Genomic DNA, 26,416 nt, shown 5'->3' on the forward strand with positions numbered 1-26,416 from the left:
GAGCTGGTGAGGCGTTCACTGGGTCAGGGTGCTCCAGTGCGACGATGGACCGGAGGAAAAAGCCCTTGGACGTCACGGCGTCCTCGGTGAGTACGGGTGTAGCTGATGTTGCGGGCTCCGCGTCTCCCCGCCTCTGCCGGACAAGAATCTCGACCTCGTTTGTTTCTTCACTCGGGGACCCAAACTTGGCCTCCCCTCAGACAGAACCCCGGCACGCCAGGGCCCACTTCTTGTTTATAGAACCCCGAACGTGGCGTCTCCCCTCCGCCGTGCACCGGCACCAGGCTTGCCCCTCAGACGCGGACCAGAACCTGGTGTCTTTTCCGGGTTTGGAATGTCCCTGCCTCCCCTCCGCAACAACAGGCCAGGCCTCCTTGCCAGTCTTGTCTTCGTTACCGTCGGAGGGGGAAGGCAGCCTCTGCTAGCTGTGCAGATATGTTTCCCTTCAGTTCAGGGACCGGCATGGTCCCCCCAGAACATTAGAGAGTGTGATTTGTTCCCCAGGGTCCGAGATGCCCAGCGTCCCCACCAGGAACTAAACAGTTGTTAATACACCCGTAGGCTGCGCTGCCTGGGAGCTGTAAGGTCTAACAGAATGTAAACAGCATTGTTAAGTTAGTTGCTTCTAGGAAGAAAACCTGTTCTGAGTACTTTTGTGCCAGCACTTTGTATGCACTACCTCATTGAATCTTCCTGACTGCTTTAAGAGGCAGGTGCTAGTAATATCCCCACTTTATAGGTGATGCCATTGAGGCTCAGAAAATGAAGTGGCTTTCTCCAGCTTACATACTGAGTTCTTAGTGGTGGAACTGGGCTCACTCCATCTGTTTGACTCCAAAGCTGTTGTCTTTTCCGTTATATCAGAGCAAATTGCCTAACCTTTGGTTTAATCTCGGATTTACTGCAGAATGTTAGGATGCAAGCGATACGAAGGAAAAGATGGAAGTAGCCCAATATTTGAGCTCCTTTCCCCCGTCTAATACTGAAAATTGGTACTAGTTATTATGTTTGAGGATTAGGAATCAAAAAGCTGTAAAATTAAAGTTATCCCTTCCTGACGGGTTAAAATTAGCAATACTCATAATGTGAATGCCATCTGGGAATTGACACTTTTCTGAGCATCTTCATTTTAAAGTTCAAAAGTTTAATAGGAAAATGTCTGGCTAGGAAATTCATGTAGTTAAGAAGGCTTAGAGGGGGCTTTCCTGGTGGCGCAGTGGTTAAGAATCCACCTGCCAATGCAGGGGACGTGGGTTCGAGCCCTGGTCCGGGAAGATCCCACATGCCGCGGAGCAACTGAGCCCGTGCGCCACTACTACTGAGCCTGCGCTCTAGAGCCCACAAGCCACAACTACTGAGCCCGTGTGCCACAACTACTGAAGCCTGCACGCCTAGAGCCCGTGCTCCGCAACAAGAGAAGCCACCACAATGAGAAGCCCGCGCACCGCAACAAAGAGTAGCCCCCGCTCACCGCAACTAGAGAAAACCCGCACGCAGCAACAAAGACCCAATGCAGCCAAAAATAAATAAATAAATAATAAAATTTTTAATTAAAAAAAAAAAAAAAAAGAAGGCTTAGAGGGACTTTCCTGGCAGTCCAGTGGTTAAGACTTCGCCTTCCAATGCAGGGGACGCGGGTTCGATCCCTGGTTGGGGAGCTAAGATCCCACATGCCTCTGGGCCAAAAAACCAAAAGACAGAATAGAAGTAATATTGTAACAAATTCAATAAAGACTTTAAAAATGGTCCACATCAAAAAAAAAAAAAAAAAAAAAGAAGGCTTAGAAGAAAAGGCTTAAGTTTTTATTCCTTAAATGTACAAGTCTTTTTTTTAGTGATACATGTAACTTTATTTATTTATTTTTATTTTTTGGCTGTGTCAGGTCTTAGTTGCGGCATGCGGGATCTTTCGTTTTGGCGCGCGGGCTTCTCTCTAGTTGTGGTGTGCGGGTTTTCTCTCTCTAGTTGTGGAGCGTGGGCTCTGTAGTCTGCAGCACGTGGGCTTAGTTGCCCCGTGGCATGTGGGATCTTAGTTCCCCGACTAGGGATCGAACCCACGTCCCCTGCATCGGAAGGCAGATTCTTTACCACTGGACCACCAGGGAAGTCCCAAGGCTTAAGTTTTAAATTTGTTTTTTAAAATTTAGAGTATTAGGCCCTAGAATGAACCTGCCCTTGGCATTATTAAAAACCCTGCCAAGACTATTTTTAAATTGCTTTCTTCCAAAGTAGAAATCATTGAGCTCAGTCATTTTGATTTTCCTTAAAAGTCAGTATGTGATGCTGGGGTTTTTAAGTATCTACTTTATAAATGACCATGTGTATAAGCAGCTGTACTTGGATCCTTAAAAAGGAAACTGTCATTACATCCTTTTTTGCAGAGTAGATAGTGGTGACTGATCCAACTCCCCTGTTCCCTTTGCTCTGGCCTTTCCTATTCTTGAACCCTGTTGTTCAGCTAAACTTGCAGTTTCCAAAACATGCTGAAACAAAATTCACTCAGTCCATTTTATTTCTAGCTGTTGAGATCTTGCCTATCCTTTAAGCTTCATTTCAAAGCCATCTCTGATCACTCTGGCCAGAAGGAAATACTCCTTTATCTGAACTTTTTGCTACTTAATTCCACTCTTCACAGTGTTTATTACAACTGACTGGTATTGTAAGTTACATTTCTTAGGAGATTGTAGGCTCTTTGAGGCAGGAGTATGTCTAATTCATGTTTGTATCCTGCTCTTCAGTGTTAAGTGCCAGACATATACTGGTGCTCAGATTGTTGCTGAACAAAGACGTTTTCCTATAAAAATAATAGATTGTTGTGATGTTTAAGTGAAATTACTACAAGAAAAAGCCAAGGACAGTGCCAGTCAGACAGAAGGTGCTTAATAATGTTAGTTGAATCTGAATCTAAAAGATGCAGATTTCATTTACCTTGCTTTATCACTCTCCCCTTGCCCAGAGGAAAGCCTTGAAGTGTTGAAAGTTAAATACATTTACAACAGAGCTGGAATGAAATATGACTGGGTTTTATTTTGTACTAGATTCTACATTTAAACATTTAGTTTTATATCCATTTTTGTCCATTTATAGGAGCTTGTAATCTTGTTTTGAGAATTATAAAAACTTAGAAATCCAGTCACTCATTAGAATTAATTGTTTTTGTTTGCTTATCGGTTTTATTTTAGTTGGTAGACCTTAAGGCTGAACTCTTCCGAAAACAAGAAGAATTCAAACAAGAAAAACTTCTAAAAGATGCTGGAGTTTTGGGGAAACCAAAACCAACTACTAAGGTAAAAATACGATCTAATTATCTCCATCAATTCCAAACATAGGGAAATTACAGCGTACTTAGGTTTTTTGAAAGTGTTCATGGTGTCTGCTACATAAAAATCCCTGTCTTGTATTTGAACATCTGCATGAAATGTTTTAAATATTAAGATAGAAATTAGTAAGATTTAAAAGCGCATTATAATGATCTAATTCTTAGCACTTCTTTTGGAATAGTACATGCTGTTAGTATGTGTTTGTTTACATTCCCATGGAAGATTGTCTAGCTTTACAGGTGTTATAAATCCAAACAGAGATAAACAATTAGATAATATAGAAATATAGCAGAAATATAGCTGGGTCTTTAAGAGTTGTGAATGTTTTTACAATTTTATAGCTAATGGTATCTGTTACTTGTATTACTAAATCTCTGTTATATATATTTTCATTAGTCTAGAATTAGGTTGTAATCATTCAGGAGATAAAAGAGTAGTAACTGCAATTGTATAAAGAAATTTTTTTTATGTAGTTAGGGCTTTTTTTTTTCATCTCCAGCTTTGCTATGTACCGTGTATTTGCAGGACATAGATTGGCTGTCAGAAGTCTAGTTATTTCCACTGATTCATAAGATCTAATTATCTTTTTTTTCCTTCTGATGTACAAGACAAGTAGAGATTTTTTGCAATCATTTGGTGATTCTGTCTTGTCTTTTTAAATTATTCTCCAGAAACCAAGTATCTGGAGCAGACAAAACGCAGGAGTTTCTAATCGAGCTGAGAAGGATGCTGAACAGAAGATTGAGGAACAGAAGACTTTGGACAAAGCGAGGTTAAGTTTCTCTCTGATAAATGTAGCTGCCGTTGTGGCTACCCAGGCAAAGGAATGAAAGTTCAACTTTTACTCTTTTTGATTTACAATTTTAATTTTTATCATCCTTCTAGCCAAATACTCTATTACTCTGAAAATAATATAATTTGCAGACATATATATAGTCTTATAAGAAGATAAAAGAAAGCCTCAGTTTAAAAGATGAAACAGTCCCACTTTGAGCCCCTGTTAGGCACTGAGGTATCAACAAGTGTTTAAGAAATGTCCCCATGGTGGTGTGGTTTGGGGCTACTAGGTGGCATGCTATTAGCATTTAGAAACTGAATTTCCCCCTCAACTTTTTAATATGAAAAACTTCAAACCGACAGAATATTTGAAAGAAGAGTATGGTGAACATTCTAATACTTTTCACCTAAGTTCACCAATTAACATCTTTTAAAATTTACTCTTTTCTTCCCCCTCCCTCTCTCCAGTGTGTGTAGAGAAAGTTTGTTAAACATCATGATACTTTACCTCTAAATATTTCAGCATATATCTTTTGAGAATAAGGACATTATCCTGCATAATTACAATACTGCTGTCATACCCAAGAAATTTGACACTGATAAAATAGTAGTATCATATGGTGCATATTCAGATTTCACCAGTTATCCTAAATAAAGGTTATGTCCTTTATTGTTTTTTAAAACATTTAATCCAAGATTCAATCAAAGAGTACACATTGCATTTAATTTTCATATCTCTTTAGTCTCTTTTAATCTAAAACAGTTCCCTTGCCTTTTTGTTGTCTGTTATGCCATTAATGTTTTTTGAAGAGTCCAGCCCAGTTGTTTCTACAGTGTCCCACAATCTGATTAGAGTCATACTAACTGTTGTTGGTAAGAATACTATTTTTTTTTTTTTTAATTTTAAGTTTTTTTTAAAAAAATTTATTTATTTATTTATTTATGGCTGTGTTGGGTCTTCGTTTCTGTGCGAGGGCTTTCTCTAGTTGCGGCAGATGAGGGCCACTCTTCATCGCGGTGCGCTGGCCTCTCACTATCGCGGCCTCTCTGTTGCGGAGCACAGGCTCCAGATGCGCAGGCTCAGCAATTGTGGCTCACGGGCCTAGTCGCTCCGCGGCATGTGGGATCTTCCCAGGCCAGGGCTCGAACCCGTGTTCCCTGCATTGGCAGGCAAATTCTCAACCACTGTGCCACCAGGGAAGCCCCCAAGAATACTATTGAATATATAGGTGATGATATGTCCTCCCATTGAATCACATCGGGAGGTTCATGATGTCAGTTTAAGTCATTATTGATGATGATAACTTTGATCACTCAGTTAAGGTAGGTCTGCTAGATTTTTCCACTGTAAAGATGCTCTTTTGCATTTGTAATTAATCATAATCTAAGGAGGGAAACTGAGACTGAATATCCTGTTCGCCAATATGTTTTCATGCGATGGTTTTGTCTTCACTGATGAGTCAATTATTACACTGATGATTTCAAAGTTAGGATTTTTCTAATTCTATCATTCCATGTTTATTATTTTTTCATTCTGTTTGTTAGCTGGCATTCTTCTGTAAAGAAGAGCTCTTCCCTTATTTGCAGTATCACCCTGGACTCAGAATACCAAGTTTTAATGTCTGTCATGACTGCCACATGTGCTTTTGGATCCATTGCATAATGAAAGTTGAAAACAGTGGTTGCTAAGGCTCCTCAGCTCTTTTGGGTCTGAGAATAAAGGGCAGAATATTAGCCCATTTGGGGGATTGTTTTTCTTAGTGTTTGGCCTATCCTCAACAGACATGAGACTTAAAGGTATGTTCATTTTTGAGACATTTTTCTCACTACTGGACATTATTCTTAGAATTTTAATTTTGTTGAAAGATGCTATAACTTTTTTATGCTTTATATATGTATTTTATTAAGATATAATTGAAATATAATGTTATATTAGTTTCAGGTGTACAACATAGTAACTCGATATTTGTATATATTGTGAAATGATCACCACAGTAAATCTAGTTAACATCTATCACCACACATAGTTACAGTTTTTTTTGTCTTGTGATGAGAACTTTTGAGATCTACTCTTTTAACAGACTTCAAATATGCAGTACAGTCATTATACTGTACATTACATCCCCATGACTTAGTTATTTTGTAACTGGAAGTTTGTACATTTTGACCCCCTTCACCTATTTCATCCATTTCCTCCCCACCCCCTGCCACCTCTGGCAACCACCATTCCGTTCTCTGTCTCTATGAACTTGTTAGTTTTTTTGTTTCGGGTTTTTTTGTTTGGGTGTTTTGTTTTTTTTTGTTTTAATTTCACATATAAATGAAATCATATGGTATTTGTATTCTTTGTCTGACTTATGTCACTTAGCATAATGCCCTCAAGGTCCATCCATAACATTGCAAATAGCAAGATGTCATTGTTTTTTATGGCTGAATAGTATTCCATTGTGTATGTATATCACCTTTTCTTTATCTGTTCATGCATCGATGGACACTTAGATTGTATCCTTATCTTGGCTATTGTAAATAATGCTGTAATGAACATGGGGGTGCATGTATCTTTTGAATTAGTGTTTTCATTTACTTCAGATAAATACCCAGAAGTGGAATTGCTGGATCATATGGTAGTTCTTTTTTTTTTTTTTTTGGCCACGCTGTGTGGCATGCGGGATCTTAGTTCCCCAACCAGAAATGGAACCCCTTCCCCCTGCATTGGAAGTGCAGAGTCTTAATCACGGAACTGCCAGGGAAGTCCCCATATGGTAGTTCTGTTTTTATTTTGTGAGGAATCTCCATACTCTTTTTCCATACTGGCCACCCCAGTTTATATTCCCACCAACAGTGCATGAAAGTTTCCTTTTCTGCACATCCTCACCAACCAACACTTGTTATTTCTTGTCTTTTTGATAGTAGCCATTCTAACAGGTATGAGGTGATATCTCATTGTGGTTTTGATTTGCGTTTCCCTCATGATTAGTGATGCTGAGCACCTTTTCATGTACCTGTTGGCTATCTATATGTCTTTGAAAAAATATCTATTCAGGTCCGTTTTTTAAATTGGATTGTTCTTTTGCTGTTGAGTTGTAAGTTCTTTGTTTATTTTGGCTATTAAGCCTTTGTCAGATAAATGATTTGTAAATATTTCCTTCCATCCAATAGGTTGCATTTTCATTTTGTTGATGATTTCCTTTGTTCTGCAGAAGCTTTTTAGTTTGATATAGTCTCTCTTCTTTATTTTTGCTTTTGTTGCCTTTGCTTTTCACGTCAAATCCAAAAAAAATCAGTGCCACAACTCATGTCAGGGAACTTGTTGCCTGTGTTTTCTTCTAGGAGTTTTATGGTTTCAGGTCTTACATTCAAGTTTTTATTCCATTTTGAGTTAGTTTTTGTGTAAGATAGTGGTCTAGTTTCATTCTTTTGCATGTGGCTGTCCAGTTTTCCCAACACCATTTATTGAAGAGACTGTCCTTTTCCCATTGCATATTCTTGGCTCGTTTGTTATAAATTAAATGACCATATGTGTGTGGGTTTATTTCTGGGCTCTCTTTCCATTCCATTGATCTATGTGTCTGTTTTTATGCCAGTACCATACTGTTTTGATTACTATGGCTTTGTAATATAGTTTGTAATCAGGGAGCATGATGCCTCCAGCTTTGTTCTTCTTTTCCAGAATTGCTTTGGCTCTTTGGGGATTTTTTATGGTTCCATACAAATTTTAGGGCTGTTCATTCTATTTCTGTGAAAAATGCCATTGGAGTTTTAACAGGGATTGGTTTGATTTTTGTAGATTGCTTTGGGTAGTATGGACATTTTAACAGTATTCTTCTAATCCGTAAATATCTTTCCACTTATGTGTATCATCTTCAGTTTCTTCATCATTGCTATGTAGTTTTCAGTGTATAGGTCTTTCATCTCCTTTGTTAAATTTATTCCGAAGTATTTTATGATTTTTTTTTTTTTTTTGGCTGTGCCACATGGTATGTGGGATCTCAGTTCCCCAGCCAGGGATCGAACCTGCACACCCTGCAGTGGAAGTGTGGAGTCTTAACCACTGGACGGCCAGGGAAGTCTCTTCTGTTCTTTTTGATGCAATTGTAAATGGGATTGTTTTCTTATTTTCTCTTTCTGATAGATCATTATTAGTGTATAGAAACGCAACAGAGTTTTATGTATTGATTTTGTATCCTGCAACTTCACTGAGTTCATTTCTTAGTGCTAACAGTTTTTTGGTGGAGTCTTTGGGATTTTCTTTTTTTTTTTTTTTTTTTTATTATTTATTTTTGTCTGCATTGGGTCTTCGTTGCTGCGTGCAGGCTTTTCTCTAGTTGTGGTGAGCAGGGGCTACTCTTCGTTGCGGTGGGCGGGCTTCTCATTGCAGTGGTGTTGCGGAGCATGGGCTCTAGGCACACAGGCTCAGTAGTTGTGGCGCCCAGGCTTAGTTGCTCCATGGCATGTGGGATCTTCCCGGACCAGGGCTCAAACCCGTGTCTCCTGCATTGGCAGGCGGATTCTTAACCACTGTGCCACCAGGGAAGCCCGGGATTTTCTATATATAATGTTATGTCATCTGCAAATAGTGATAGTTTTATTTCTTCCTTTTTGATTTGGACGCCTTTTTTTTTTTTCTTGCCTAATTGTTCTGGCTAGAACTTCCAATACTGCACTAAATAAAAATGTTACGGGTAGGCATCCTTGTCTTGTTTCTGACCTTAGAGTAAAAGCTTCCAACTTTTCACCATTGAGTATTAACTATGGGCTTGATCTTTTTTAGTTTCCTCTGTATAACAGAGTATTCCTTGGTACTTTGCTGTGATTTTTCTACCCAGTAACTTTTTACATAATACGTTCATTGTGCTCCTGGGGAATCAAGTCTCTCCATGATCTGCAGGACTTCTGCATCTCTCCAGAGCTTACAACAGGCAGAGATAGTTCCATGAGGATGTAAGGCCTCAGGCAAGTTACTTTTCCATTGAGACTCTTTCCTTATCTGTGAGGTGTGGTGGTTAATACTTAACTCATGAAGCCCTTTAAGAGATTAAATGAGATACATAGTGTCTGGCACATAGTGGGTTCCAGATAAGTGTCCCATACCCTTGCCCTCTGAGTTCCATCTTCACTACTTGACTGAAGAAATGTTCTTTACAGTCACCAATGACTTCCTCATTTACTAAATCCAGTGGCCATTTCCCTGACATCTTCCTTGATCTCCATTATTTTTAATTAATTAATTTAGTTATGTATATTTTTTGGCTGCATTGGGTCTTCGTTGCTACACGTGGGCTTTCTCTAGTTGTGGTGAGCGGGGGCTGCTCTTCGTTGTGGTGCGCGAGCTTGTCATTGCGGTGGTTCTCTTGTTGTGGAGCACAGGCTCTAGGTGTGCGGACTTTAGTAGTTGTGGTGCGCAGGCTTGGTAGTTGTGACTCGTGGGCTCTAGAGCGCAGGCTCAGTAGTTGTGGCGTACAGGCTTAGTTGCTCCACAGCATGTGAGATCTTCCCAGACCAGGGCTCGAACCCGTGTCCCCTGCATTGGCAGGCGGATTCTTCACCACTGCGCTACCAGGGAAATCCCTCCATTATTCATCTGAAGACTCTTCCTGCCATCTTAAAACTGTCTTCTTTCTGTTACACTGCATCCAAACTTCTTATCCTTTCCCTTGCACTCTTGTCCCCAGCTGTCTCTGTTGTGTTTATTTTGTACCACTCTCCCCTTTGCTCAGCACCTTCTAGCGCGCTGGTGTCTCCTTGAACATGTCAAGTTCATTCCCGCTTCATCTTTCCCCTGCCTGACTTGCTTTCTCCCTGAAGATTCCTTCCATGGTTGACTTCTTGCTATGCAAGCCTTAGGCCAAACGTCCTCTTCAGAGATGTTTCCCCTGACTACCCTATCTTAGTGTCCTGCCCAGTTGCTCTGTCCAGACAGTGTATTTTGTTTTCTAAATTTTTTGAAGTTTTATTTTTACTAAGATGATGAGATTCTGTAACGAGACTGCTTGTTACACTAAGCTCCATCTGAAGAAGAGCAACTTATCTCTTAGAAGTTGATATGACTTAGCTGGTCCACAGAGCACTCCATCAATGCATGACAAAGGGCCTCTATTGGGAAAACCTGCTTTTATTTCCTTCCCTTCTTCTCACTGTCTGAAATCCTCTTTTTCATTGATTTATTTGTCTTTCTCCCTCTCTCAAGTGTGACCCCCATGAGAGCTGGAACTTTGTCTTATGCACCTAAAACAGTGCTTGGCACTTGCGCAGTCAGTACTTACGAATGAATGTGTAAAATGAAAGAGGAATCTGACATAGATGTGAAGAGGCTGTAACTGGTGGCATGCTTTACGTGTATTATCTAATTAATCCTCATTACAACCCTAAGAGGCAGTGCTATCTTTCCCATCTGTTGTGATGTGGGAATTGAGGTATGTGAGAGGTTAAGTCACTTGTTCCAGAGCACACAACCGTGTGACCAAGGGACTTTATTGCCTTGGGACACCATTATTATTATTATTATTATTATTATTATTATTATTAATATTATTTTGGCTGCTCTGCATGGTATGTGGGATTTTAGTTTCCCAACCAGGGATCAAACCCACGCCCCCTGTAGTGGAAGCACAGAGCCCTAACCACTGGATTGCCAGGGAATAACCTTGGGACACCATTAGAAATGAAATTTTCTATTATGATTAAGTGTGATGCTTCACAAGCAAAAACTCAGATGACTTCTTTGGGGCTCTTTACCATCATAGGTATTTCTAGAATAAAAGAATTGTCAGCTGTCTTACCCACGAAAGAATACATGTCTCTAGAAATTAACATAAGCAGAGAGACTGCTGTGTTGAAATACCAGGGTTGATGTTTGTTTTTTATTAGCTATTTGTCATGAATACATTATTCATGTTCTGTATAAAATAGACACGATCATATTTTTAACAGACTTCCAAGAAGTTGGTCTCTACCTGCCTTAGGCCTGATGAGCCAAGGGAGACCAGGGACCCTTGTGTAAGACAAGGAATTTGTAAAACAAATGGAATTTGGCAATCTATTTGGAAGGTTGCAAATAGAAAATGTTTTTGTTTAGACATCTCTCTTTTTTTGGTATTTAAGTTGCATTTGGCATTTAAATTAAATTGGAATCTTCATTCTTCATGTATTCACTCATCAAATACTTACTGAGCATCTGCTATGCACCAGATACTGTTTTAGGCCCTGGGATACAGTCACGAATGAGAGAAACATGGGCTAGGCTTTCACGGAGCTTACGTTTAGTTGGCAGAGCAGACCTGGCTGGGCCTGAAGGTCCCCTCAGGGCCGGGTTTCAGCTCTAGCCATCAGGCTGGGTCCCTTGGGCAGGTTGCAGCAGTAAGGCTGGGGATGGGGCAGACTTACCAGGAGTGGCAGTGATAAGACCATTTCTAATACTTGCTATTTTTTTACTCCTAGGGAGAAATTGGAAGAAAAAGCCAAATTATATGAAAAAATGACTAACGGAGACTTTATAGGTAAATATGATTATTTATGTATCTTTATTTTCTGTAATTCATACATCTCTGTGGTATTTTATTATTTGTTAAAATAATTGTAAGAATAGGGAGAAATTTAAAAAATAAAATTGATTACTTTCCGTGCCAACACAGAGACAAGAAAATCAGCAATAGTTTTTCAGTTATCCCGTGGGTGCTGGGCCCCATGATAGGTGCTATGAAGGGACAAGCCAGTACGGTATAAGCCAGGTTCTCTGCCTCTGCCCTCAAGGCGGGTATCATCAGTGGAGGAAAATGGCACAGAACAAAACAAATTTAGGAAGCAAGGTCTAAATAGGCCACAATTACAGTTATTGCTATGTTAAAAAAAAAACCTGGGAGGAATTATGGTTCTATCAGGGTACTGGAGTTATGGTTCCTTTTCCCCTGTTTTTCTCTATTTTTAGTTTTTTTCTGTGATGTGCTTATAGTTGCTTTTAAAATAATAAAAAAAAGATCCCCCTTTCCTCATACCCGCCCCAGAAAAAGAAAACCCAACCTACAGTTCAACAGCAGTAGAAGAGATTTTACAAGGCAGTGCATATCTTATTGCCTTTAAAAGGCATGTGTGGAAGTCTCTAGGGAGAAGGTGGCTCTGATGGGGGTCTTGAAGGCGTTGGAAAACTGGAGAAAGGGATTCTGCAGGGGGAGAATGGAGAGAGCAGATTGGAGAGAGGAGAGGGCCAGAGCTGGCAGGGCCGACTAGCAGGGCTGGGTCTGAGGGGCAGGGAAAGGGGGCAGCGGGGCAGCAGGAGAGCAGCAGGGCTGGACCCTGATCATGGGCTGCCCAGACGGCAGAGGCCTGTTCCCTGTGTGGTAGGGAGCCCAGCATGGGCAGGTTGGGTGCTCGCAAAGCTGAGGGCCCTGGGAGACGTTTTGCCTTCCTCCTAAAGAAGCAACAGGGTGTCAGTCAGCAGGAGGCCTCACTGTTACATGGTCTTACAACTCAGTTCTGGGAACGTATATCTCTTTCCCATTTGAGTTACATGTTTTTGTGGCTTAAAAAAAAAAGTCTATTTTCATTTGATTCAAACTTTACTTATATTGTTAATATAGAAATCAAGTCCAAAGGAGTGTGTGGACGTGAAGATTTGGTTCTGTCCATACCAGCAGGCCCACCTCCTGATAGGCATATTGGACCAGCATGTTTGGGCTAGTTAAGTTTTGGAGCCTCAGCTATTCTCCACTGTACAGCGAGGGTAACACCAGTCCCTGGTAGTAGGGAACCTACTATCTGTTCCTTAGAGCTTAAATCTAGCAGAGTGAAACTTCATGTAAACATTGTGAATACATCCGCTATCCTGTGTTACATTAAAATCATGGATTGCTATTTAACTTTCAGTGTATGTTTTAGCTCAAGTAGATCGTAAGGCCTGCAGGCAGATGGCACTTTACACATCTCTGTATGCCCTGCAGATCCTGGCACCGTGCCTTACCTGAAAGTGGTGTTCTTTGGATTGAAAAGAATTCAGATGACTTCTTTACCTGTGTTATGACCCTTCAAACATTTGCCATACTTTAGCAGTATAATTAGGGTTATGGGATACGGCCCACATGTTTAGAGAGGGGTATTACTGATAGCGACAAAGACTTAACTGAGAAATATAGTTCTGCTTCTGTATTATGTAATTGGCTATATGAGTCTCTTGAAATCAAATGGTTTTGTTATCTTAAAGTCTTTTGTTATTGACAAGACAGTAGAAAACATTAGGCTTTTAAAGATTTTTTTTATGTGGTATATGTGTCCAGTGGCCTATTTACAGCTTCCCTGTCAGTCTCGAGGTGGCTCTGTGTCTTTGTGAGCATTTAGGGGGTGGGTGGAGACATCAACTACTGAATTGTCGGGTAATATAGCCGCCTAGTGATGAATGTGACTGCTTCATGTCAATTCCATGTGTGTTCTTCTTCTTTGATGTCAAGAATCTGAAAATTGATTTTTGTGTCCTAGATGAGGAAGTGGAGGATATGTACCTTGTGGATTTCACACAGAAGATCATAGACAAACACAAAGAAATGGAAGAGATTGGTGCCAATAGAGATTACAGAAGGACAGAAAGAGACGATGATGAAGAAACCGTTTCTGAAAAAGATATCCCTCCTCCCCAGGACCCCAGTGAAGAATGGTTGGTGATATTATGCCATTTGGTCACGTTAATATTGTCAGACTTGCGTTTAGTTTTTGAGAGTCATGTTGTTTGGTTGTTATCAAGCCATTTCTCTCTATCCTTAAATATTTATTTATTTACTATTTATTTTCACTGTGCTGGGTCTTAGTTGTGGCATGTGGGCTCTTCGTTGAAGCATGCGGGCTCTTTAGTTGTGGCATGGAGACTTCTTAGTTACAGCATGTGAACTCTTAGTTGCGGCATGCATGAGGGATTTAGTTCCCTGACCAGGGATCGAACACAGGCCCCCTGCATTGGGAGCGCTGAGTCTTACCCACTGGACCACCAGGGAAGTCCCAGTCTCTCTCTCTTTTTTTCTTTTTTTTGGCCTCATTGGGTCTTCATTGCTGTGTGTGGGCTCTCTCTAGTTGCAGTGAGCAGGGGCTACTCTTCGTTGCCATGCGCGGGCTCTAGGCATGCGGGCTTAGTGTTGCGGCTCGCAGGCTCTAGAGCGCAGGCTCAGTAGCTGTGGCACCCGAGCTTAGTTGCTCCATGGCATGTGGGATCTTCCTGGAGCAGGGCTCAAACCCTTGCCCCCTGCATTGGCAGGCGGATTCTTAACCATTGTGCCACCAAGGGAGTCCCTTTCTCTCTAAATCAGTTTTCTTTCTTTGGAGACTCCACTTTAAATAGGATTGGATTTATAGGTATAGAAGCAGTAGCTCCAATAAATAATTTCAGATAGACTGAGCTCCTGCCATGTGCCAGGCACTGTGCCAGGCACGGAGGCATTGATATGCCTGTTTCATTGATGTGAAAGAGTTGTTTAGGCAGAAGAATGTTCCTTTTTTACCCACGCTACCTTACAACCTCGTCCTTATTCGGGCATCACGGAGAGTCATCACGTAGATAGCGTCATCTCTATTTCCAGTGAAAAGAGGCTGGCAGAGCTGATCCAGTGAGCCTTACTCTGGCTGTGACATTTTCTGGCGGTGTGGTCTAGGCATCATGACCTGGATCTGGACTGCAGCAGCTCTGCCTTTCACTTGTGATATGGTTGTGATCAAGTTCCTACCCTCTCTAAGCTTCAGTTTCCTCATCTGTAGAACAGGGATGGTGATGCCTAGTAGGTGAATGATGGGGAAACTAAACTAGTCTTTTGTTTATGAGAGACCAGAATGAAAATTCCATTATGATTTTTTGTACCTAAGACATTGTTTAGAAACTTGTTCAAAAGGGCTTGAAATTGCATGGAGATGCACTGATGCTGTGTCCTGGGAGTAACCCTGCCTGTTCCCCTCCTGCTGGTGCAGAGCCCACCCCTTCCCTGCCTCAAGGCTCAAATGTCCTCTTTATGGGGGTGTTTGTTAGGAACTGCTAGGATTGTTGGCAGCACTTGTTGACCTTTTGTCAGCCATTGCCCCTGTGGGCAGGAGTCATTTATGAGTGAAGAGAGCAGTCTTCACTGCTTGGGAACACAGAGAACTTGCATCTTCATGCTGTGGAGGGGTCTTCTTACCTGCCTTCTAAAACACTTACATTTGGGGTGGGCTAAGTGGCCGCACGCTTGCTATAGCAACCAGAAGAGGAGCATGTATGATGCCATCCCTTCCGTCATGCTTCTCATCATCATTTCTAGTCTAAGTGGTTTCTCCCTCATCTGAGCTCTGGTAGCACTTAAACATACTTTCTGCTCCTTTGGGTTTTACCTTTTATTTATATTGACACATAACTGGCCTCATTACCAGAAGAAGATTGAGGCAAACTTCTGGTACTTTTTATACCCTGCCTGCTCCTGTTAGGAGTGTTTCATGAGTGTGTGCCCTAACTTCCCCCTAGAGCCCTGTGAAGAGGGCATGACTCCGAGCCCTCCTGTGTCCCCCTTGTACCTCGAGTACTTGTTTCTCTGAGAGCTTGCTCGGTGATTGCTGATTACATGGGGCAGTTGCTGGCTGCTGTTCTGCCACTTCTTTGTGATGGGATCTGAATGTTTTGGAGGCCTTCCCCGGAGACAGAATGGCCTATGATTGCTTTTCATAGCAGAAATCTCATCTCCTTTGGAAGGTTTAATGTCTTTTTTTTTCCTCTCATATTAATGCCTGTATGATTACAACCAATTTGTTACTGATTTGAAGAGTTTGGAGGGCAATTGAAGGTGTCACATACCACCATATGGTGAAGGAAGATGCACTGCAAGCAGTTCTGACACTTTTTTGTTTTTAAATTAGGTTCCAGAATTGTAACTGCTTGTAAAATCCTTTAGGTAGTTAAGTTCCAGGTGGTGGAAAATCTTTCCACAAAAATACTGTAAATAACTACTCAGACCATCTGGCGAAATGGTTTTTGTTCTCCATTCATAGAAGAAGAAAAAAGGAAAAGAAGAAAAGGGAGAAAGAAACTGCTCTCTGCTGTTGGAGGTTTTATTTCTGTGGTCGTCAGCTTTAGGACTATAGTTGTGGATTCCCAAACATTCAGTTTTTAAATCATAGTCTGACAGTTGGAATCGGCAGGTGTGAGACAAAAGAAAAGGCTAACAAAAGCAAAGCCACATGCATGGGAATCTGACCGTGAGTTGGTCCAGCAGCAGTGCTGGCCCTTCTGTGCTTTCAGCCTCCTGCCAAAGGCTGTGAGGGAGTCCTTGCCCATAATTTAAAAAATTAAAAATGTTTTGCATCATAATGCAAATGAAATGTTACTCATGAAAACCTGCCCTTTTCCTGTTGGGGGAGTCTCAGTATTTCACTGGCCTTGCCAGCTGCCTGGCTCCCCTGCCTCGTACCTGTACAAAGGTACTTTGGGCCAGGATGAGGAAAGGGGAACGGGGGTGAAAGATAACAGACTGGCCCGCTGCTGAGGTGCTTCTTTGGTATAAAATGTGTGTTGCTTGGCTTCCTCCTAGTTAAAAAGAGTCTCTCAAAGTACTTATATTAAGAAAGTTCTAATTCATTGGGAAGAATTGTACCAATTCGAAGAAATACAGGAAAGAATAAAAAGTCAAATTTGGGAAGACTGTAAGGAAGTGAGCAAGCTGAGAATATGGTACGGAGCAAAGTTATTATGATGCTGATAAAATATTTGGAATTGTTTAAACCAAATTAAAGTAAGTTCTGAGATGCTGCAGCAAGGGTCTTTGTGGGGTATTTATCTTGAGGTCAGAGATGTACATGATCATTTTCTACAGTTTCTAAAACTAAGATTTAATAAAGGGCTCAATGAACTTACTGTGTGTCAACTTTTAACTTTGAAAAACATGTTCTTACCAATGGTAGTGGTCTCTCAGGTTGAGGGTTTTTCTTGGTGATGGGGCCTAAATTAACTTTTTACTGTGCACCAACTCCCTGACTTAGGGAACCATATGTCATGTACAGTTTTCCATGTCTTTTCACTTTTATTTCAGGGTGGATTATGTGGATTCTTTAGGGCGATCCCGGCGCTGTATGAGAAAGGATTTGCCACATCTGCTGGAAATGGATAAAAATCTTCAGGGGAGGCTGTAAGTGTGACATGCAAAGCTTTGCCCATGACATGCAGACACGGGGATTGTTTTGTGCGCAAGGCTGTTTTTAGTTAATTATCTTTGGTGCTCTGGTATAGGAATATTTTTTTAATGTATAAGAATATTAGTGGAAGCACTTTTTTGGGGTTAGCATACACATACACACATAGTCCACACTCAGGGAACAACCTGAGTGGTTGATCATCCATATTGTGTAGCTGCTAAAAGGGATGAGTTAGAGCCTATCTGTTTACTTGAAAGGATGTCTGCCTACAGAGTAACAAATAGAGAATGAGCCCAGACCAAGCCAACAAACAAACCACTGCGGAGAAAGTGTTTAAGAATATACTCTTGGTTATCCCACAGCAGGTGGGGGCAGGGAGGTAGTTAGCTTAACTTTTTGTTTCTACACCTTTGCATTTTGAAGTAAGGGCTTTATGGCTAGAATTTTTTCTGTGGTGCCTAAGACACACGTAAGAGGTAACTTGCTAAAACATCCCAGGGAATAAAATTCTCACCAAGGGCAGCTATTGTGTGGAAAGTGTTGGGAGAAGCTCCACCTTGTCCACGTCCTCCAGGGTCAGGTGGGCCTGGGCTTGGCACAGGGAAGAAAGTGCAGAAGCCCTGAGCCACCTGATGAGACATGAGGTCCTGCACGGGAGACCATCCACAGGAGGCCCGTAGTTCCTCCTCTCTGCCTCTCCTGCCCCCTCCATTCAGCCCAAGACCAGGGTGGGAAGGAAAGTAATTTGTCTGAGTGGTGAGGCAAGATTTCATTATGCTAATGTAACATGTTGCTTGCTTTGATTAAAGAAAGGCGAAAATAGTTTTTGCAGGTTCCCAGTGGTATTGTGGGTCAGAAGCCTCTGTAAGGAATGTCGTCTTCGTAACTAGAGTTACTCATCCATGTTCGCCCTCCTGAACTGAAGCATTGCTGTGTCACAGCTCTTATCTAAGATGGTTTTTGCTCTATTTTCCTAGTTTCGTTAGTCCTGCAACTGAAAAAACCTTACTATCTGAAGATATGAGAAAAGAACTCCAGCGCCAGCAATGGGAGGAAGAAGAGAGGGAGTCCCTGAGAAGGCCAATGGGGCCCGTACATTACGAAGACATTCGTGAAAATGGTATAGACATCTGGCAACTTTTTTTTTTTTTTTTTTTTTTTTTTATTTTTGGCTGTGTTGGGTCTTTGTTGCTGTGCACGGGCTTTCTCTAGTTGCGGCGAGTGGGGGCCACTCTTCGTTGCGGTGCACGGGCTTCTCATTGTGGTGGCTTCTCTTGTTGCAGAACACAGGCTCTAGGCGTATGGGCCCAGTAGTTGCGGCTCGCGGGCTCTAGAGCGCAGGCTCAGTAGTTGGTGGCACACGGGCTTAGTTGCTCCGTGGCATGTGGGATCTTCCCAGACCAGGACTCGAACCTGTGTTCCCTTCATTGGCAGGCTGATTCTTAACCACTGCGCCACCAGGGAAGCCCCCATCTGGCAGCTTTTTAAATCATTTTTTTATCTTGAACAAATGACAAGCATAAAAGGAAGTATTCGGAAAGCAGCAGCTCTTATGTGGAAATAAAAGATTCTGCTTTCGGAATTGAAAATATCCCTTTTTTCACTTCATAGCCTAAAAATATTCATATTGGGAGTATCTTCCTAACAGAGGGTCTGTTAATCCGAGTTTGCTCCTCAAGAGAAGTGGAGGCAGCCTATGACTAAAACGTTAATGAATATTTGTTACGCTTGTCACTTGGCAAACAGGATGGAAACAACTTCTAACTTTTTTTGTAGCTGCTTCTTAGAAAAAACAAAACAAAATGTGTGAGACATCATTGTGTTCCTTTTTGCTTTGGTAGGAATTTGGTCTGAATTTAATTCACTGATCAGGGAAATCTAATCTTTTGGATAATTTTGACTTATTTCAGAGGCCCGGCAACTTGGTGTTGGATACTTTGCCTTTGCCCGAGATAAAGAGTTGAGAGACAAGCAGATGAAAACTTTAGAAATGCTGCGTGAGCAGGTACAAATTAAACTCAGTTGATGTTAAGGATTTGAGCGGTTGGGTTTCTTGTTGTACCGTACTGCAAAAAAATCTAGTAAATTAATTAGAAATTTACATTGCTATTCAGAATGCAATTATCGGTTTCATAAAGGTAATTGCCATATTATTTTGGTGTTTCAGACTTTAAGATTATAGTTGTTCAAAAGTAACCTGTATAACTTTGATGTTTTAAACTTGGTTTCAAATATGGCACTTTTGGAGCAGCCTGGGTGAGAAAATATAAGGTTATTAGAGGGGGATTAAGGAGTAGGACAGAATTTTCTTGAATGGTAAGCCTTCCAGGATACTCTGTGAACTCTTACTAAACTTCAGAAGACATCAGAGGGCTTGTGTAAGAGGACTTAACGGGTCTTCATGTTGAAGATCTCAAGGATGGCTTCTTAGAGGTGGCATGAAAATCAATTAGTCTATTTTTAGAAAAAAATTAATTATTTCATCTTTTTCAACAGAAATATTGTGAATAGGCTAATAATTTTCTAATTTTCTGTTCCGTTCAGACAACAGATCAGAGAACAAAACGAGAAAATATAAAGGAAAAGAGAAAGGCTATGTTAGAAGCAAGACTTGCCAAACTCCGACAAAAAAAGATGAAAAAATCAAAAGAGGATGGAGCAGAGGAAGAAGATAGAGGTATATCTTGGCTCGTGTTTCTAAACCTCAAAAGGAAAAATTTTAGTTCAGTTGATATCTCAATAATAGGACTGGCAATGTGGAAATCTAGTTTTATTCTCTAAGCAAGCAGTGCACCTTGGAGATACTGCCAGGAACAGTGTTTATAACCAAAGTGGCGTGGAATTACACTCCAAAGAAAATTTTAGGCTGTAGACAAGGGTATTAACAGTACATTGTGTTGTTTCATAGAACAGCATGGTTTAGTAACTGAGACTTAGGAGTAAAATACCTAAGTAAAATACTTAAAAGGTTTTTTAGGATAAAATTTAGTTGTGCACGTACATGTTTTAGACCTATTTCCATTTGTGATGGTTGCGGTTTTTGTTGGTTATTATAAATTAATGTATTTTAAAGAAGACATGCATTCAGAAAGTTAATAAAATAAAGGATTTACAAATATGGGTATAGACAGCTTACCAAGGGACTGTTGAAATGCTTGGGAGCACCGTCCAGTACTGTGGTCAGACTTGCTCACTGTGAGAGTTATGCTAGACTGGGATAAACTGCCCCAACAGAGACACTACAGAGACTGGCTCAAACCAGGTGGGCGTCTGCTTCTCTAGTTTGGACACCCATCCACGGCAAGTAGTAGCTCTGGCCTCCTCCTGTCTTACTGCTTCTGCCATTCCATAGAGGGTTCCTCTCACCTGCACGGTCACTAGCTCCCCAGCACCTGTTCATGATCCAGCCCTGGGGAAGAAGGGGCGGGGAACCAGCTTCCATTCTAGGAATGTGAGTCGGGATCACACACAACCTACGCATTTACATCCCAATGGCCAGAATCCACAGGCCATCCCCAGCTGCAGGGGAGGCTGGGAAATGGCCTCTCTGGCGAGGTGACACATATCCAGCTGAAGCTGGGGGGCACTGTAGTCCCAAAAGGAAGAAGGGGGTGTGGGTGTTAGGGGCACATAGAAGCTTCTCCAGCTCTCACAGAAACCTGTGCTAAGCCACGGGCCATTTTCTAATTCTGAACACACTTCAGTTTAGCTTTGAAAGGAGATCAGAACACTTAGAAATCGGAAAATGGTCCATTTAGTTTTGTATAAATGCTGTCTCCCTGTGACATGTTAAACTCTGTATTGTTTCTCTGTTTTTGCTCTACTCCTGAACATCTGTCACTTCCACAAGATGTGAAGTGCCACCAGTGCTTTCTAAAAATCTGTTTTCTTTTAAAATACGGCCAAAATAGAATAGCCTACAGCCTGTCGCCAGGCTCCAGCTCTTCATCACCCTCAGTCCCCTTGCTTAGTGGGAGACTCTTACTTTAGTTGAGTAATTGGGGGGTTTCTGGTCCTTCGATTGTTGGTCAGGGGAAGCAGGGTGGCATAGTGCCGAACAGAGACTTTTTTTTTTTTTTATAAACATCTTTATTGGAGTATAATTGCTTTACAATGGTGTGTTAGTTTCTGCTTTATAACAAAGTGAATCAGTTATACATATACATATGTTCCCATATCTCTTCCCTCTTGCATCTCCCTCCCTCCCACCCTCCCTATCCCACCCCTCTAGGTGGTCACAAAGCACCGAGCTCATCTCCCTGTGCTATGCGGCTGCTTCCCACTAGCTATCTATTTTACATTTGGTAGTGTATATATGTCCATGCCACTCTCTCACCCTGTCACATCTTACCCCTCCCCCTCCCCATATCCTCAAGTCCATTCTCTAGTACGTCTGTGTCTTTATTCCCGTCTTGCCACTAGGTTCTTCATGACCTTTTTTTTTCCCTTAGATTCCATATATATGTGTTAGCATACTGTATTTGTTTTTCTCTTTCTGACTTACTTCACTCTGTATGACAAGACTCTTAACTCCATCCACCTCACTACAAATAACCTCCATTTCATTTCTTTTTATGGCTGAGTAATATTCATTGTATATATGTGCCACATCTTCTTTATCCATTCATCCGATGATGGACACTTAGGTTGCTTCCATGTCCTGGCTATTGTAAATAGAGCTGCAATGAACATTCTGGTACATGACTCTTTTTGAATTACGGTTTTCTCAGGGTATATGCCCAGTAGTGGGATTGCTGGGTCGTATGGTAGTTCTATTTTTAGTTTTTTAAGGAACATCCATACTGTTCTCCATAGTGGCTGTATCAATTTACATTCCCACCAACAGTGCAAGAGTGTTCCCTTTCCTCCACACCCTCTCCAGCATTTATTGTTTCTAGATTTTTTGATGATGGCCATTCTGACCGGTGTGAGATGATATCTCATTGTAGTTTTGATTTGCATTTCTCTAATGATTAATGATGTTGAGCATTCTTTCATGTGTCTGTTGGCAATCTGTATATCTTCTTTGGAGAAATGTCTATTTAGGTCTTCTGCCCATTTTTGGATTGGGTTGTTTGTTTTTTTGTTATTGAGCTGCATGAGCTGCTTGTAAATCTTGGAGATTAATCCTTTGTCAGTTGCTTCATTTGCAAATATTTTCTCCCATTCTGAGGGTTGTCTTTTGGTCTTGTTTATGGTTTCCTTTGCTGTGCAAAAGCTTTTAAGTTTCATTAGGTCCCATTTGTTTATTTGTGTTTTTATTTCCATTTCTCTGGGGGCTGGGTCAAAAAGGATCTTGCTGTGATTTATGTCATAGAGTGTTCTGCCTATGTTTTCCTCTAAGAGTTTGATAGTGTCTGGCCTTACACTTAGGTCTTTAATCCATTTTGAGTTTATTTTTGTCAAACAGAGACTTTGAAATCCATCCATCCTGGGTTTGAATCCTGGCCCTTGTCACTGTCTACCTGTGTAGCATTTCTGATCTTAATTTTCCTTATCTATAAAATGGGGATAAAATGGGAATACGAATCCTGACTTTATTAGGGTTATTACAGGGTTAAGTGAACTATTGTATACAAAATACTTAGCCCACTGCCTGGCACATGATAGGTGCTCAATAAATACCGGTTATTGCTTGTACTCTCAGGATGAGCATGTTCTATTTAGTTTTTTAAGTAGTTTTAAGCTTTATTATAATGAAGTCTTATTCTCTTGCCAAAAATAGATGGAGATGTTATTGGACCATTGCCACCAGAACCAGAGGTCATGCCAGCTCCTCATACAGCTGCCCAGAGTAGCAAAGTCGAAGTCATCGTTCAGGAGAGGAAGGATACCAGGCCTGGGGTGCCACACGTCCGCGAGTGGGACAGAGGAAAAGGTAAGGCGGTCAGTTCTCCTCAACAGAGTGTGATTCTGGTGAGTCTTAGTGGTCCTTGGAAGCTTAAGGAATTCTCCACATCCTTGAACTTGTTTCTTCTCAATACCCAGGAGCATTAGAAAGTGTGATTATAAAAGATCAGGGTCTACAAGGCATCATGCCTAAAGGATGAGTTTTGTTTTTTTTTTTAAGAAGCACTTGGCGGAAGGTTTCTGAAATTCCCTCTGCCCCCGTGTGGTCTTACAGCTTTGGGATGCTGGTTTTTTTTGTTTTTTGTTTTTAATTTTTGGCTGCTTTGGGTCTTCATTGCTGCGCGGCTCTCTCTAGTTGCAGTGAGCGGGGGCTACTCTTCGTTGGGGTGTATGGGCTTCTCATTGAGGTGGCTTTTCTTGTTGGCGGAGCATGGGCTCTAGGCGAGCGGGCTTCAGTAGTTGTGGCACGTGGGCTCAGTAGTTGTGGCTCACGGGATTTAGAGCACAGGCTCAGTAGTTGTGGTGCACGGGCTTAGTTGCTCCGTGGCATGTGGGATCTTCCTGGACCAGGGCTCGAACCTGTGTCCCCTGCATTGGCAGGCGGATTCTTAACCACTGCACCACAAGGGAAGCTCCTGGGATGCTGTTTTTCAGGAACCGTTTTTTAAAACCTTATGAAGGTTTGGTACTTTAATGTATTCTGTGTTTTAGCGGTCTTTTTTATGTTCAGTTGAAAACAGTCTGCGTCCCAGTGTATTAACTTGGATTCACATATGGTCCCATTGGGTTATGCAGAATTGTCTGTAATTTTTTTCTGTAAATACACCATGGTCCCTACAGCAGCCTCTCTTTGGGAGAAGACTCTGGTTTATGTCTTTTTGAAAAAGATCATTTCAGTGGTACATTAGCGTGAATTGTTGGAACTGATGAGATCCACGACTAAAGTAGAAGATATGCAGATGGGTGAGTGCCTTTGGTTAGTGCTACTGTTAGAAATAGAGGTGGAATACCAAGATAGATCTGGACCTGGTGCCTTTTGTGTCTTCTAAAACTCAGTAAAAGACAAAACTTGTGTTTTGCTATGAAGTACCTGTGACGTCATGTCAGGCAAATGATTTAAGTGCTTGATTTTTTGTTTGTCTCTCACGTGTAATTTTAGTACTTTTTTGGCATTGTCTCCAGAGCCTGCCAGCCTTCTTTCTCCACAGAACCTTCCTTGAACCTTTCTCCACATGGAAGTTCTCACTCCTTTCTCTTAGCCTGGTTCCTTATCCTTTGTAAGCATTGCATATACCTTGTATTATAGTTTTGTTATTACTGTCCTTGTTCTCCAGAGAATTTAAGGTGGCTTTTAAGAAATATATACAATAATTAAAAAGTAATAACAATAAACATTCAATGATTCAATAATCAGTTCTAATAATACTCTTTCTTATTTTTACTAGACTTTTCCTTTGGGTATTGGTTGAAGAGGCAATCAGATCTCCGGGCTGAGAGAGACCCTGAGTTTGCCCCACCATCGAATTACTTTGTGGACCAAAAAAGAACTGGTTCTCTGAGTAGCCAGGCATGGAACAGACCTGCACCTGCACAGAGTGACCCGGGGCAGCACTCTGGCCAGAGCCATGACCCCGGCTCTTCACATACATCATCCACTCCAGCCCCCAGCGGCCCACCGCAAGCCCAGGCGGTCACTTTTGAAACCCTGGATGATATGATTTCATATTATAAACAAGTGACATGAACTTAAAAACACTATAACTTGGGTCTGTACTGTTGACGGTGCCTTCCTCTCCCAGAGCAGAGAAAATAACTTAACTTTAGGGACTGAATTGTAACTTTCTCTTCCTGTCTTTTCCCTGAAGATCCAGACTTCAGGCTGTATTTGTCAGCAGCAGGGAAGAAAATGAATGGTACTGTGGGAACTCTGGCCACTTAGCTGTTCATTTCATTCTAATTGGTATGGAGATACCAATTCATCTGGATTTACATGTGAGCTGAGATAGAGTAAACATACTCTGTAATATTTGATACTAAGGAGTTTGTAATCCTGTCTGCTTCATACCCACTCCCATGACTTACTCAGATTTAAGGGTTCCACTCCTTTCCTTTTGCCAGTACTAGCTTGTAGATGTCTTTGTTCCAAGCATTCAGCTTCCAGGTCATCTGGTGGAGCATCTGTCAGGAAGAATTTTGGCCTGTCAAATGGTGGCACATGAGGGCACACTGGGAGGCAAAGTGATCTAGTCTCCAGGAGGACCCTGACACTGATGGAGAATTAAGCATGTCATTTGAAATGATCAAGAAGACCAGGGAGGACTTCACAATCCAGAAAGGTAGACATTGACGTCACTTGTTCTTACTATCACCCCTTCTTGAGTGGTGATTATCACAGCCACGCATAGTGGGTGTTCATTAAGTGTGTATTGAGTGACGGGCACATGTGGAGGTGGCTGGGCGTGGTAAGAGCAAGAGATGCTCCTTAGCCACCAGGGTTGGTTTTTCATCTCCGCCTGCCTCCCTGGTTCTCCCGCTCTGGGCCCTGATCTCTCTCGGGAGCTGAGTCACCTCAGCCTGGGTGGGATGGACTTGCGCTGGAATGAGGGACAGCAAGGTCCTTTTGACTTCGCTAACAACGAGTGGGTGAGCAGAGCTCCAGAAGGACTTCCTGTGCCTGAGTACCGTTCCCGTCCTCTACCTACTACACCACAGTGTCCTCTTCACAGCTGCAGACAAGCAGTAGAAGTTGACCACCAGATCCACAGGGCTGTTACAGCTGCCTCCCAGGCCAGTGAGTCTTGTAAGAAGGTGCTAGAGCAGGTCCTTGAAGCGCCTGCTGGAGCCCGTGGTCTCTGTCCCCACAGCACAGTGGTGTTGCTGGGAGCACCCCTGTTCTCATTATGGATTGCAAGCTGGAGCACAGAGAGGGTCAGTGATTCATCACATGATGTCTAAGTGACAGATGGTTTAGGTGCAGGTTTGCTTCAGACTCATGTTTTCTTCAGCACCCTCTGCTCTCAGTCTTTTTCCCCAGTGTTGAGCAGTAATAGACAAAATTCCAAATTCTTGCAAACTTAACCTCTGAAGTCCAGATCAAGGGTGGAGTTGCAAGACCTATTAAATGGTCATTTTGTCAGCCTGATCAGGCAAATACCTCTCCTAACAAAAATGAAAACCAACTGACCCAGCTGCCTTTTTCTGCAGAAATTGACAAACTCATCCTAAAATTCATATGGAATTGCAAGGGACCCAGAATATCAAATATTCAAAACAATTTTGAATAAGAACAAAGTTGGGGGACTCACTTCCTGATTTCAAGACTTAACTACAAAGCTACAGGGATCAAA

At 41.7% G+C, this 26,416-nt stretch overlaps 1 protein-coding gene across 1 annotated transcript; it reads left to right on the forward strand.

The window, feature by feature from the left end:
* On the forward strand, nucleotides 1–25,106 carry CCDC174 (coiled-coil domain containing 174). The gene is made up of 11 exons (XM_068557805.1): nucleotides 1–86; nucleotides 3,183–3,287; nucleotides 3,992–4,092; nucleotides 11,535–11,593; nucleotides 13,563–13,737; nucleotides 17,117–17,212; nucleotides 18,197–18,339; nucleotides 19,130–19,224; nucleotides 19,764–19,896; nucleotides 22,945–23,097; nucleotides 24,515–25,106. The coding sequence occupies exons 1-11, from the start codon at nucleotides 45–47 to the stop codon at nucleotides 24,811–24,813; spliced, it is 1,401 nt and encodes a 466-aa protein (XP_068413906.1). The 5' UTR covers nucleotides 1–44; the 3' UTR covers nucleotides 24,814–25,106.
* The last annotated feature ends 1,310 nt before the right edge of the window (nucleotides 25,107–26,416 follow it).

Source organism: Eschrichtius robustus, chromosome 12 (genome assembly GCF_028021215.1).
Source record: "Eschrichtius robustus isolate mEscRob2 chromosome 12, mEscRob2.pri, whole genome shotgun sequence".
NCBI classification, from domain to species: domain Eukaryota; kingdom Metazoa; phylum Chordata; class Mammalia; order Artiodactyla; family Eschrichtiidae; genus Eschrichtius; species Eschrichtius robustus.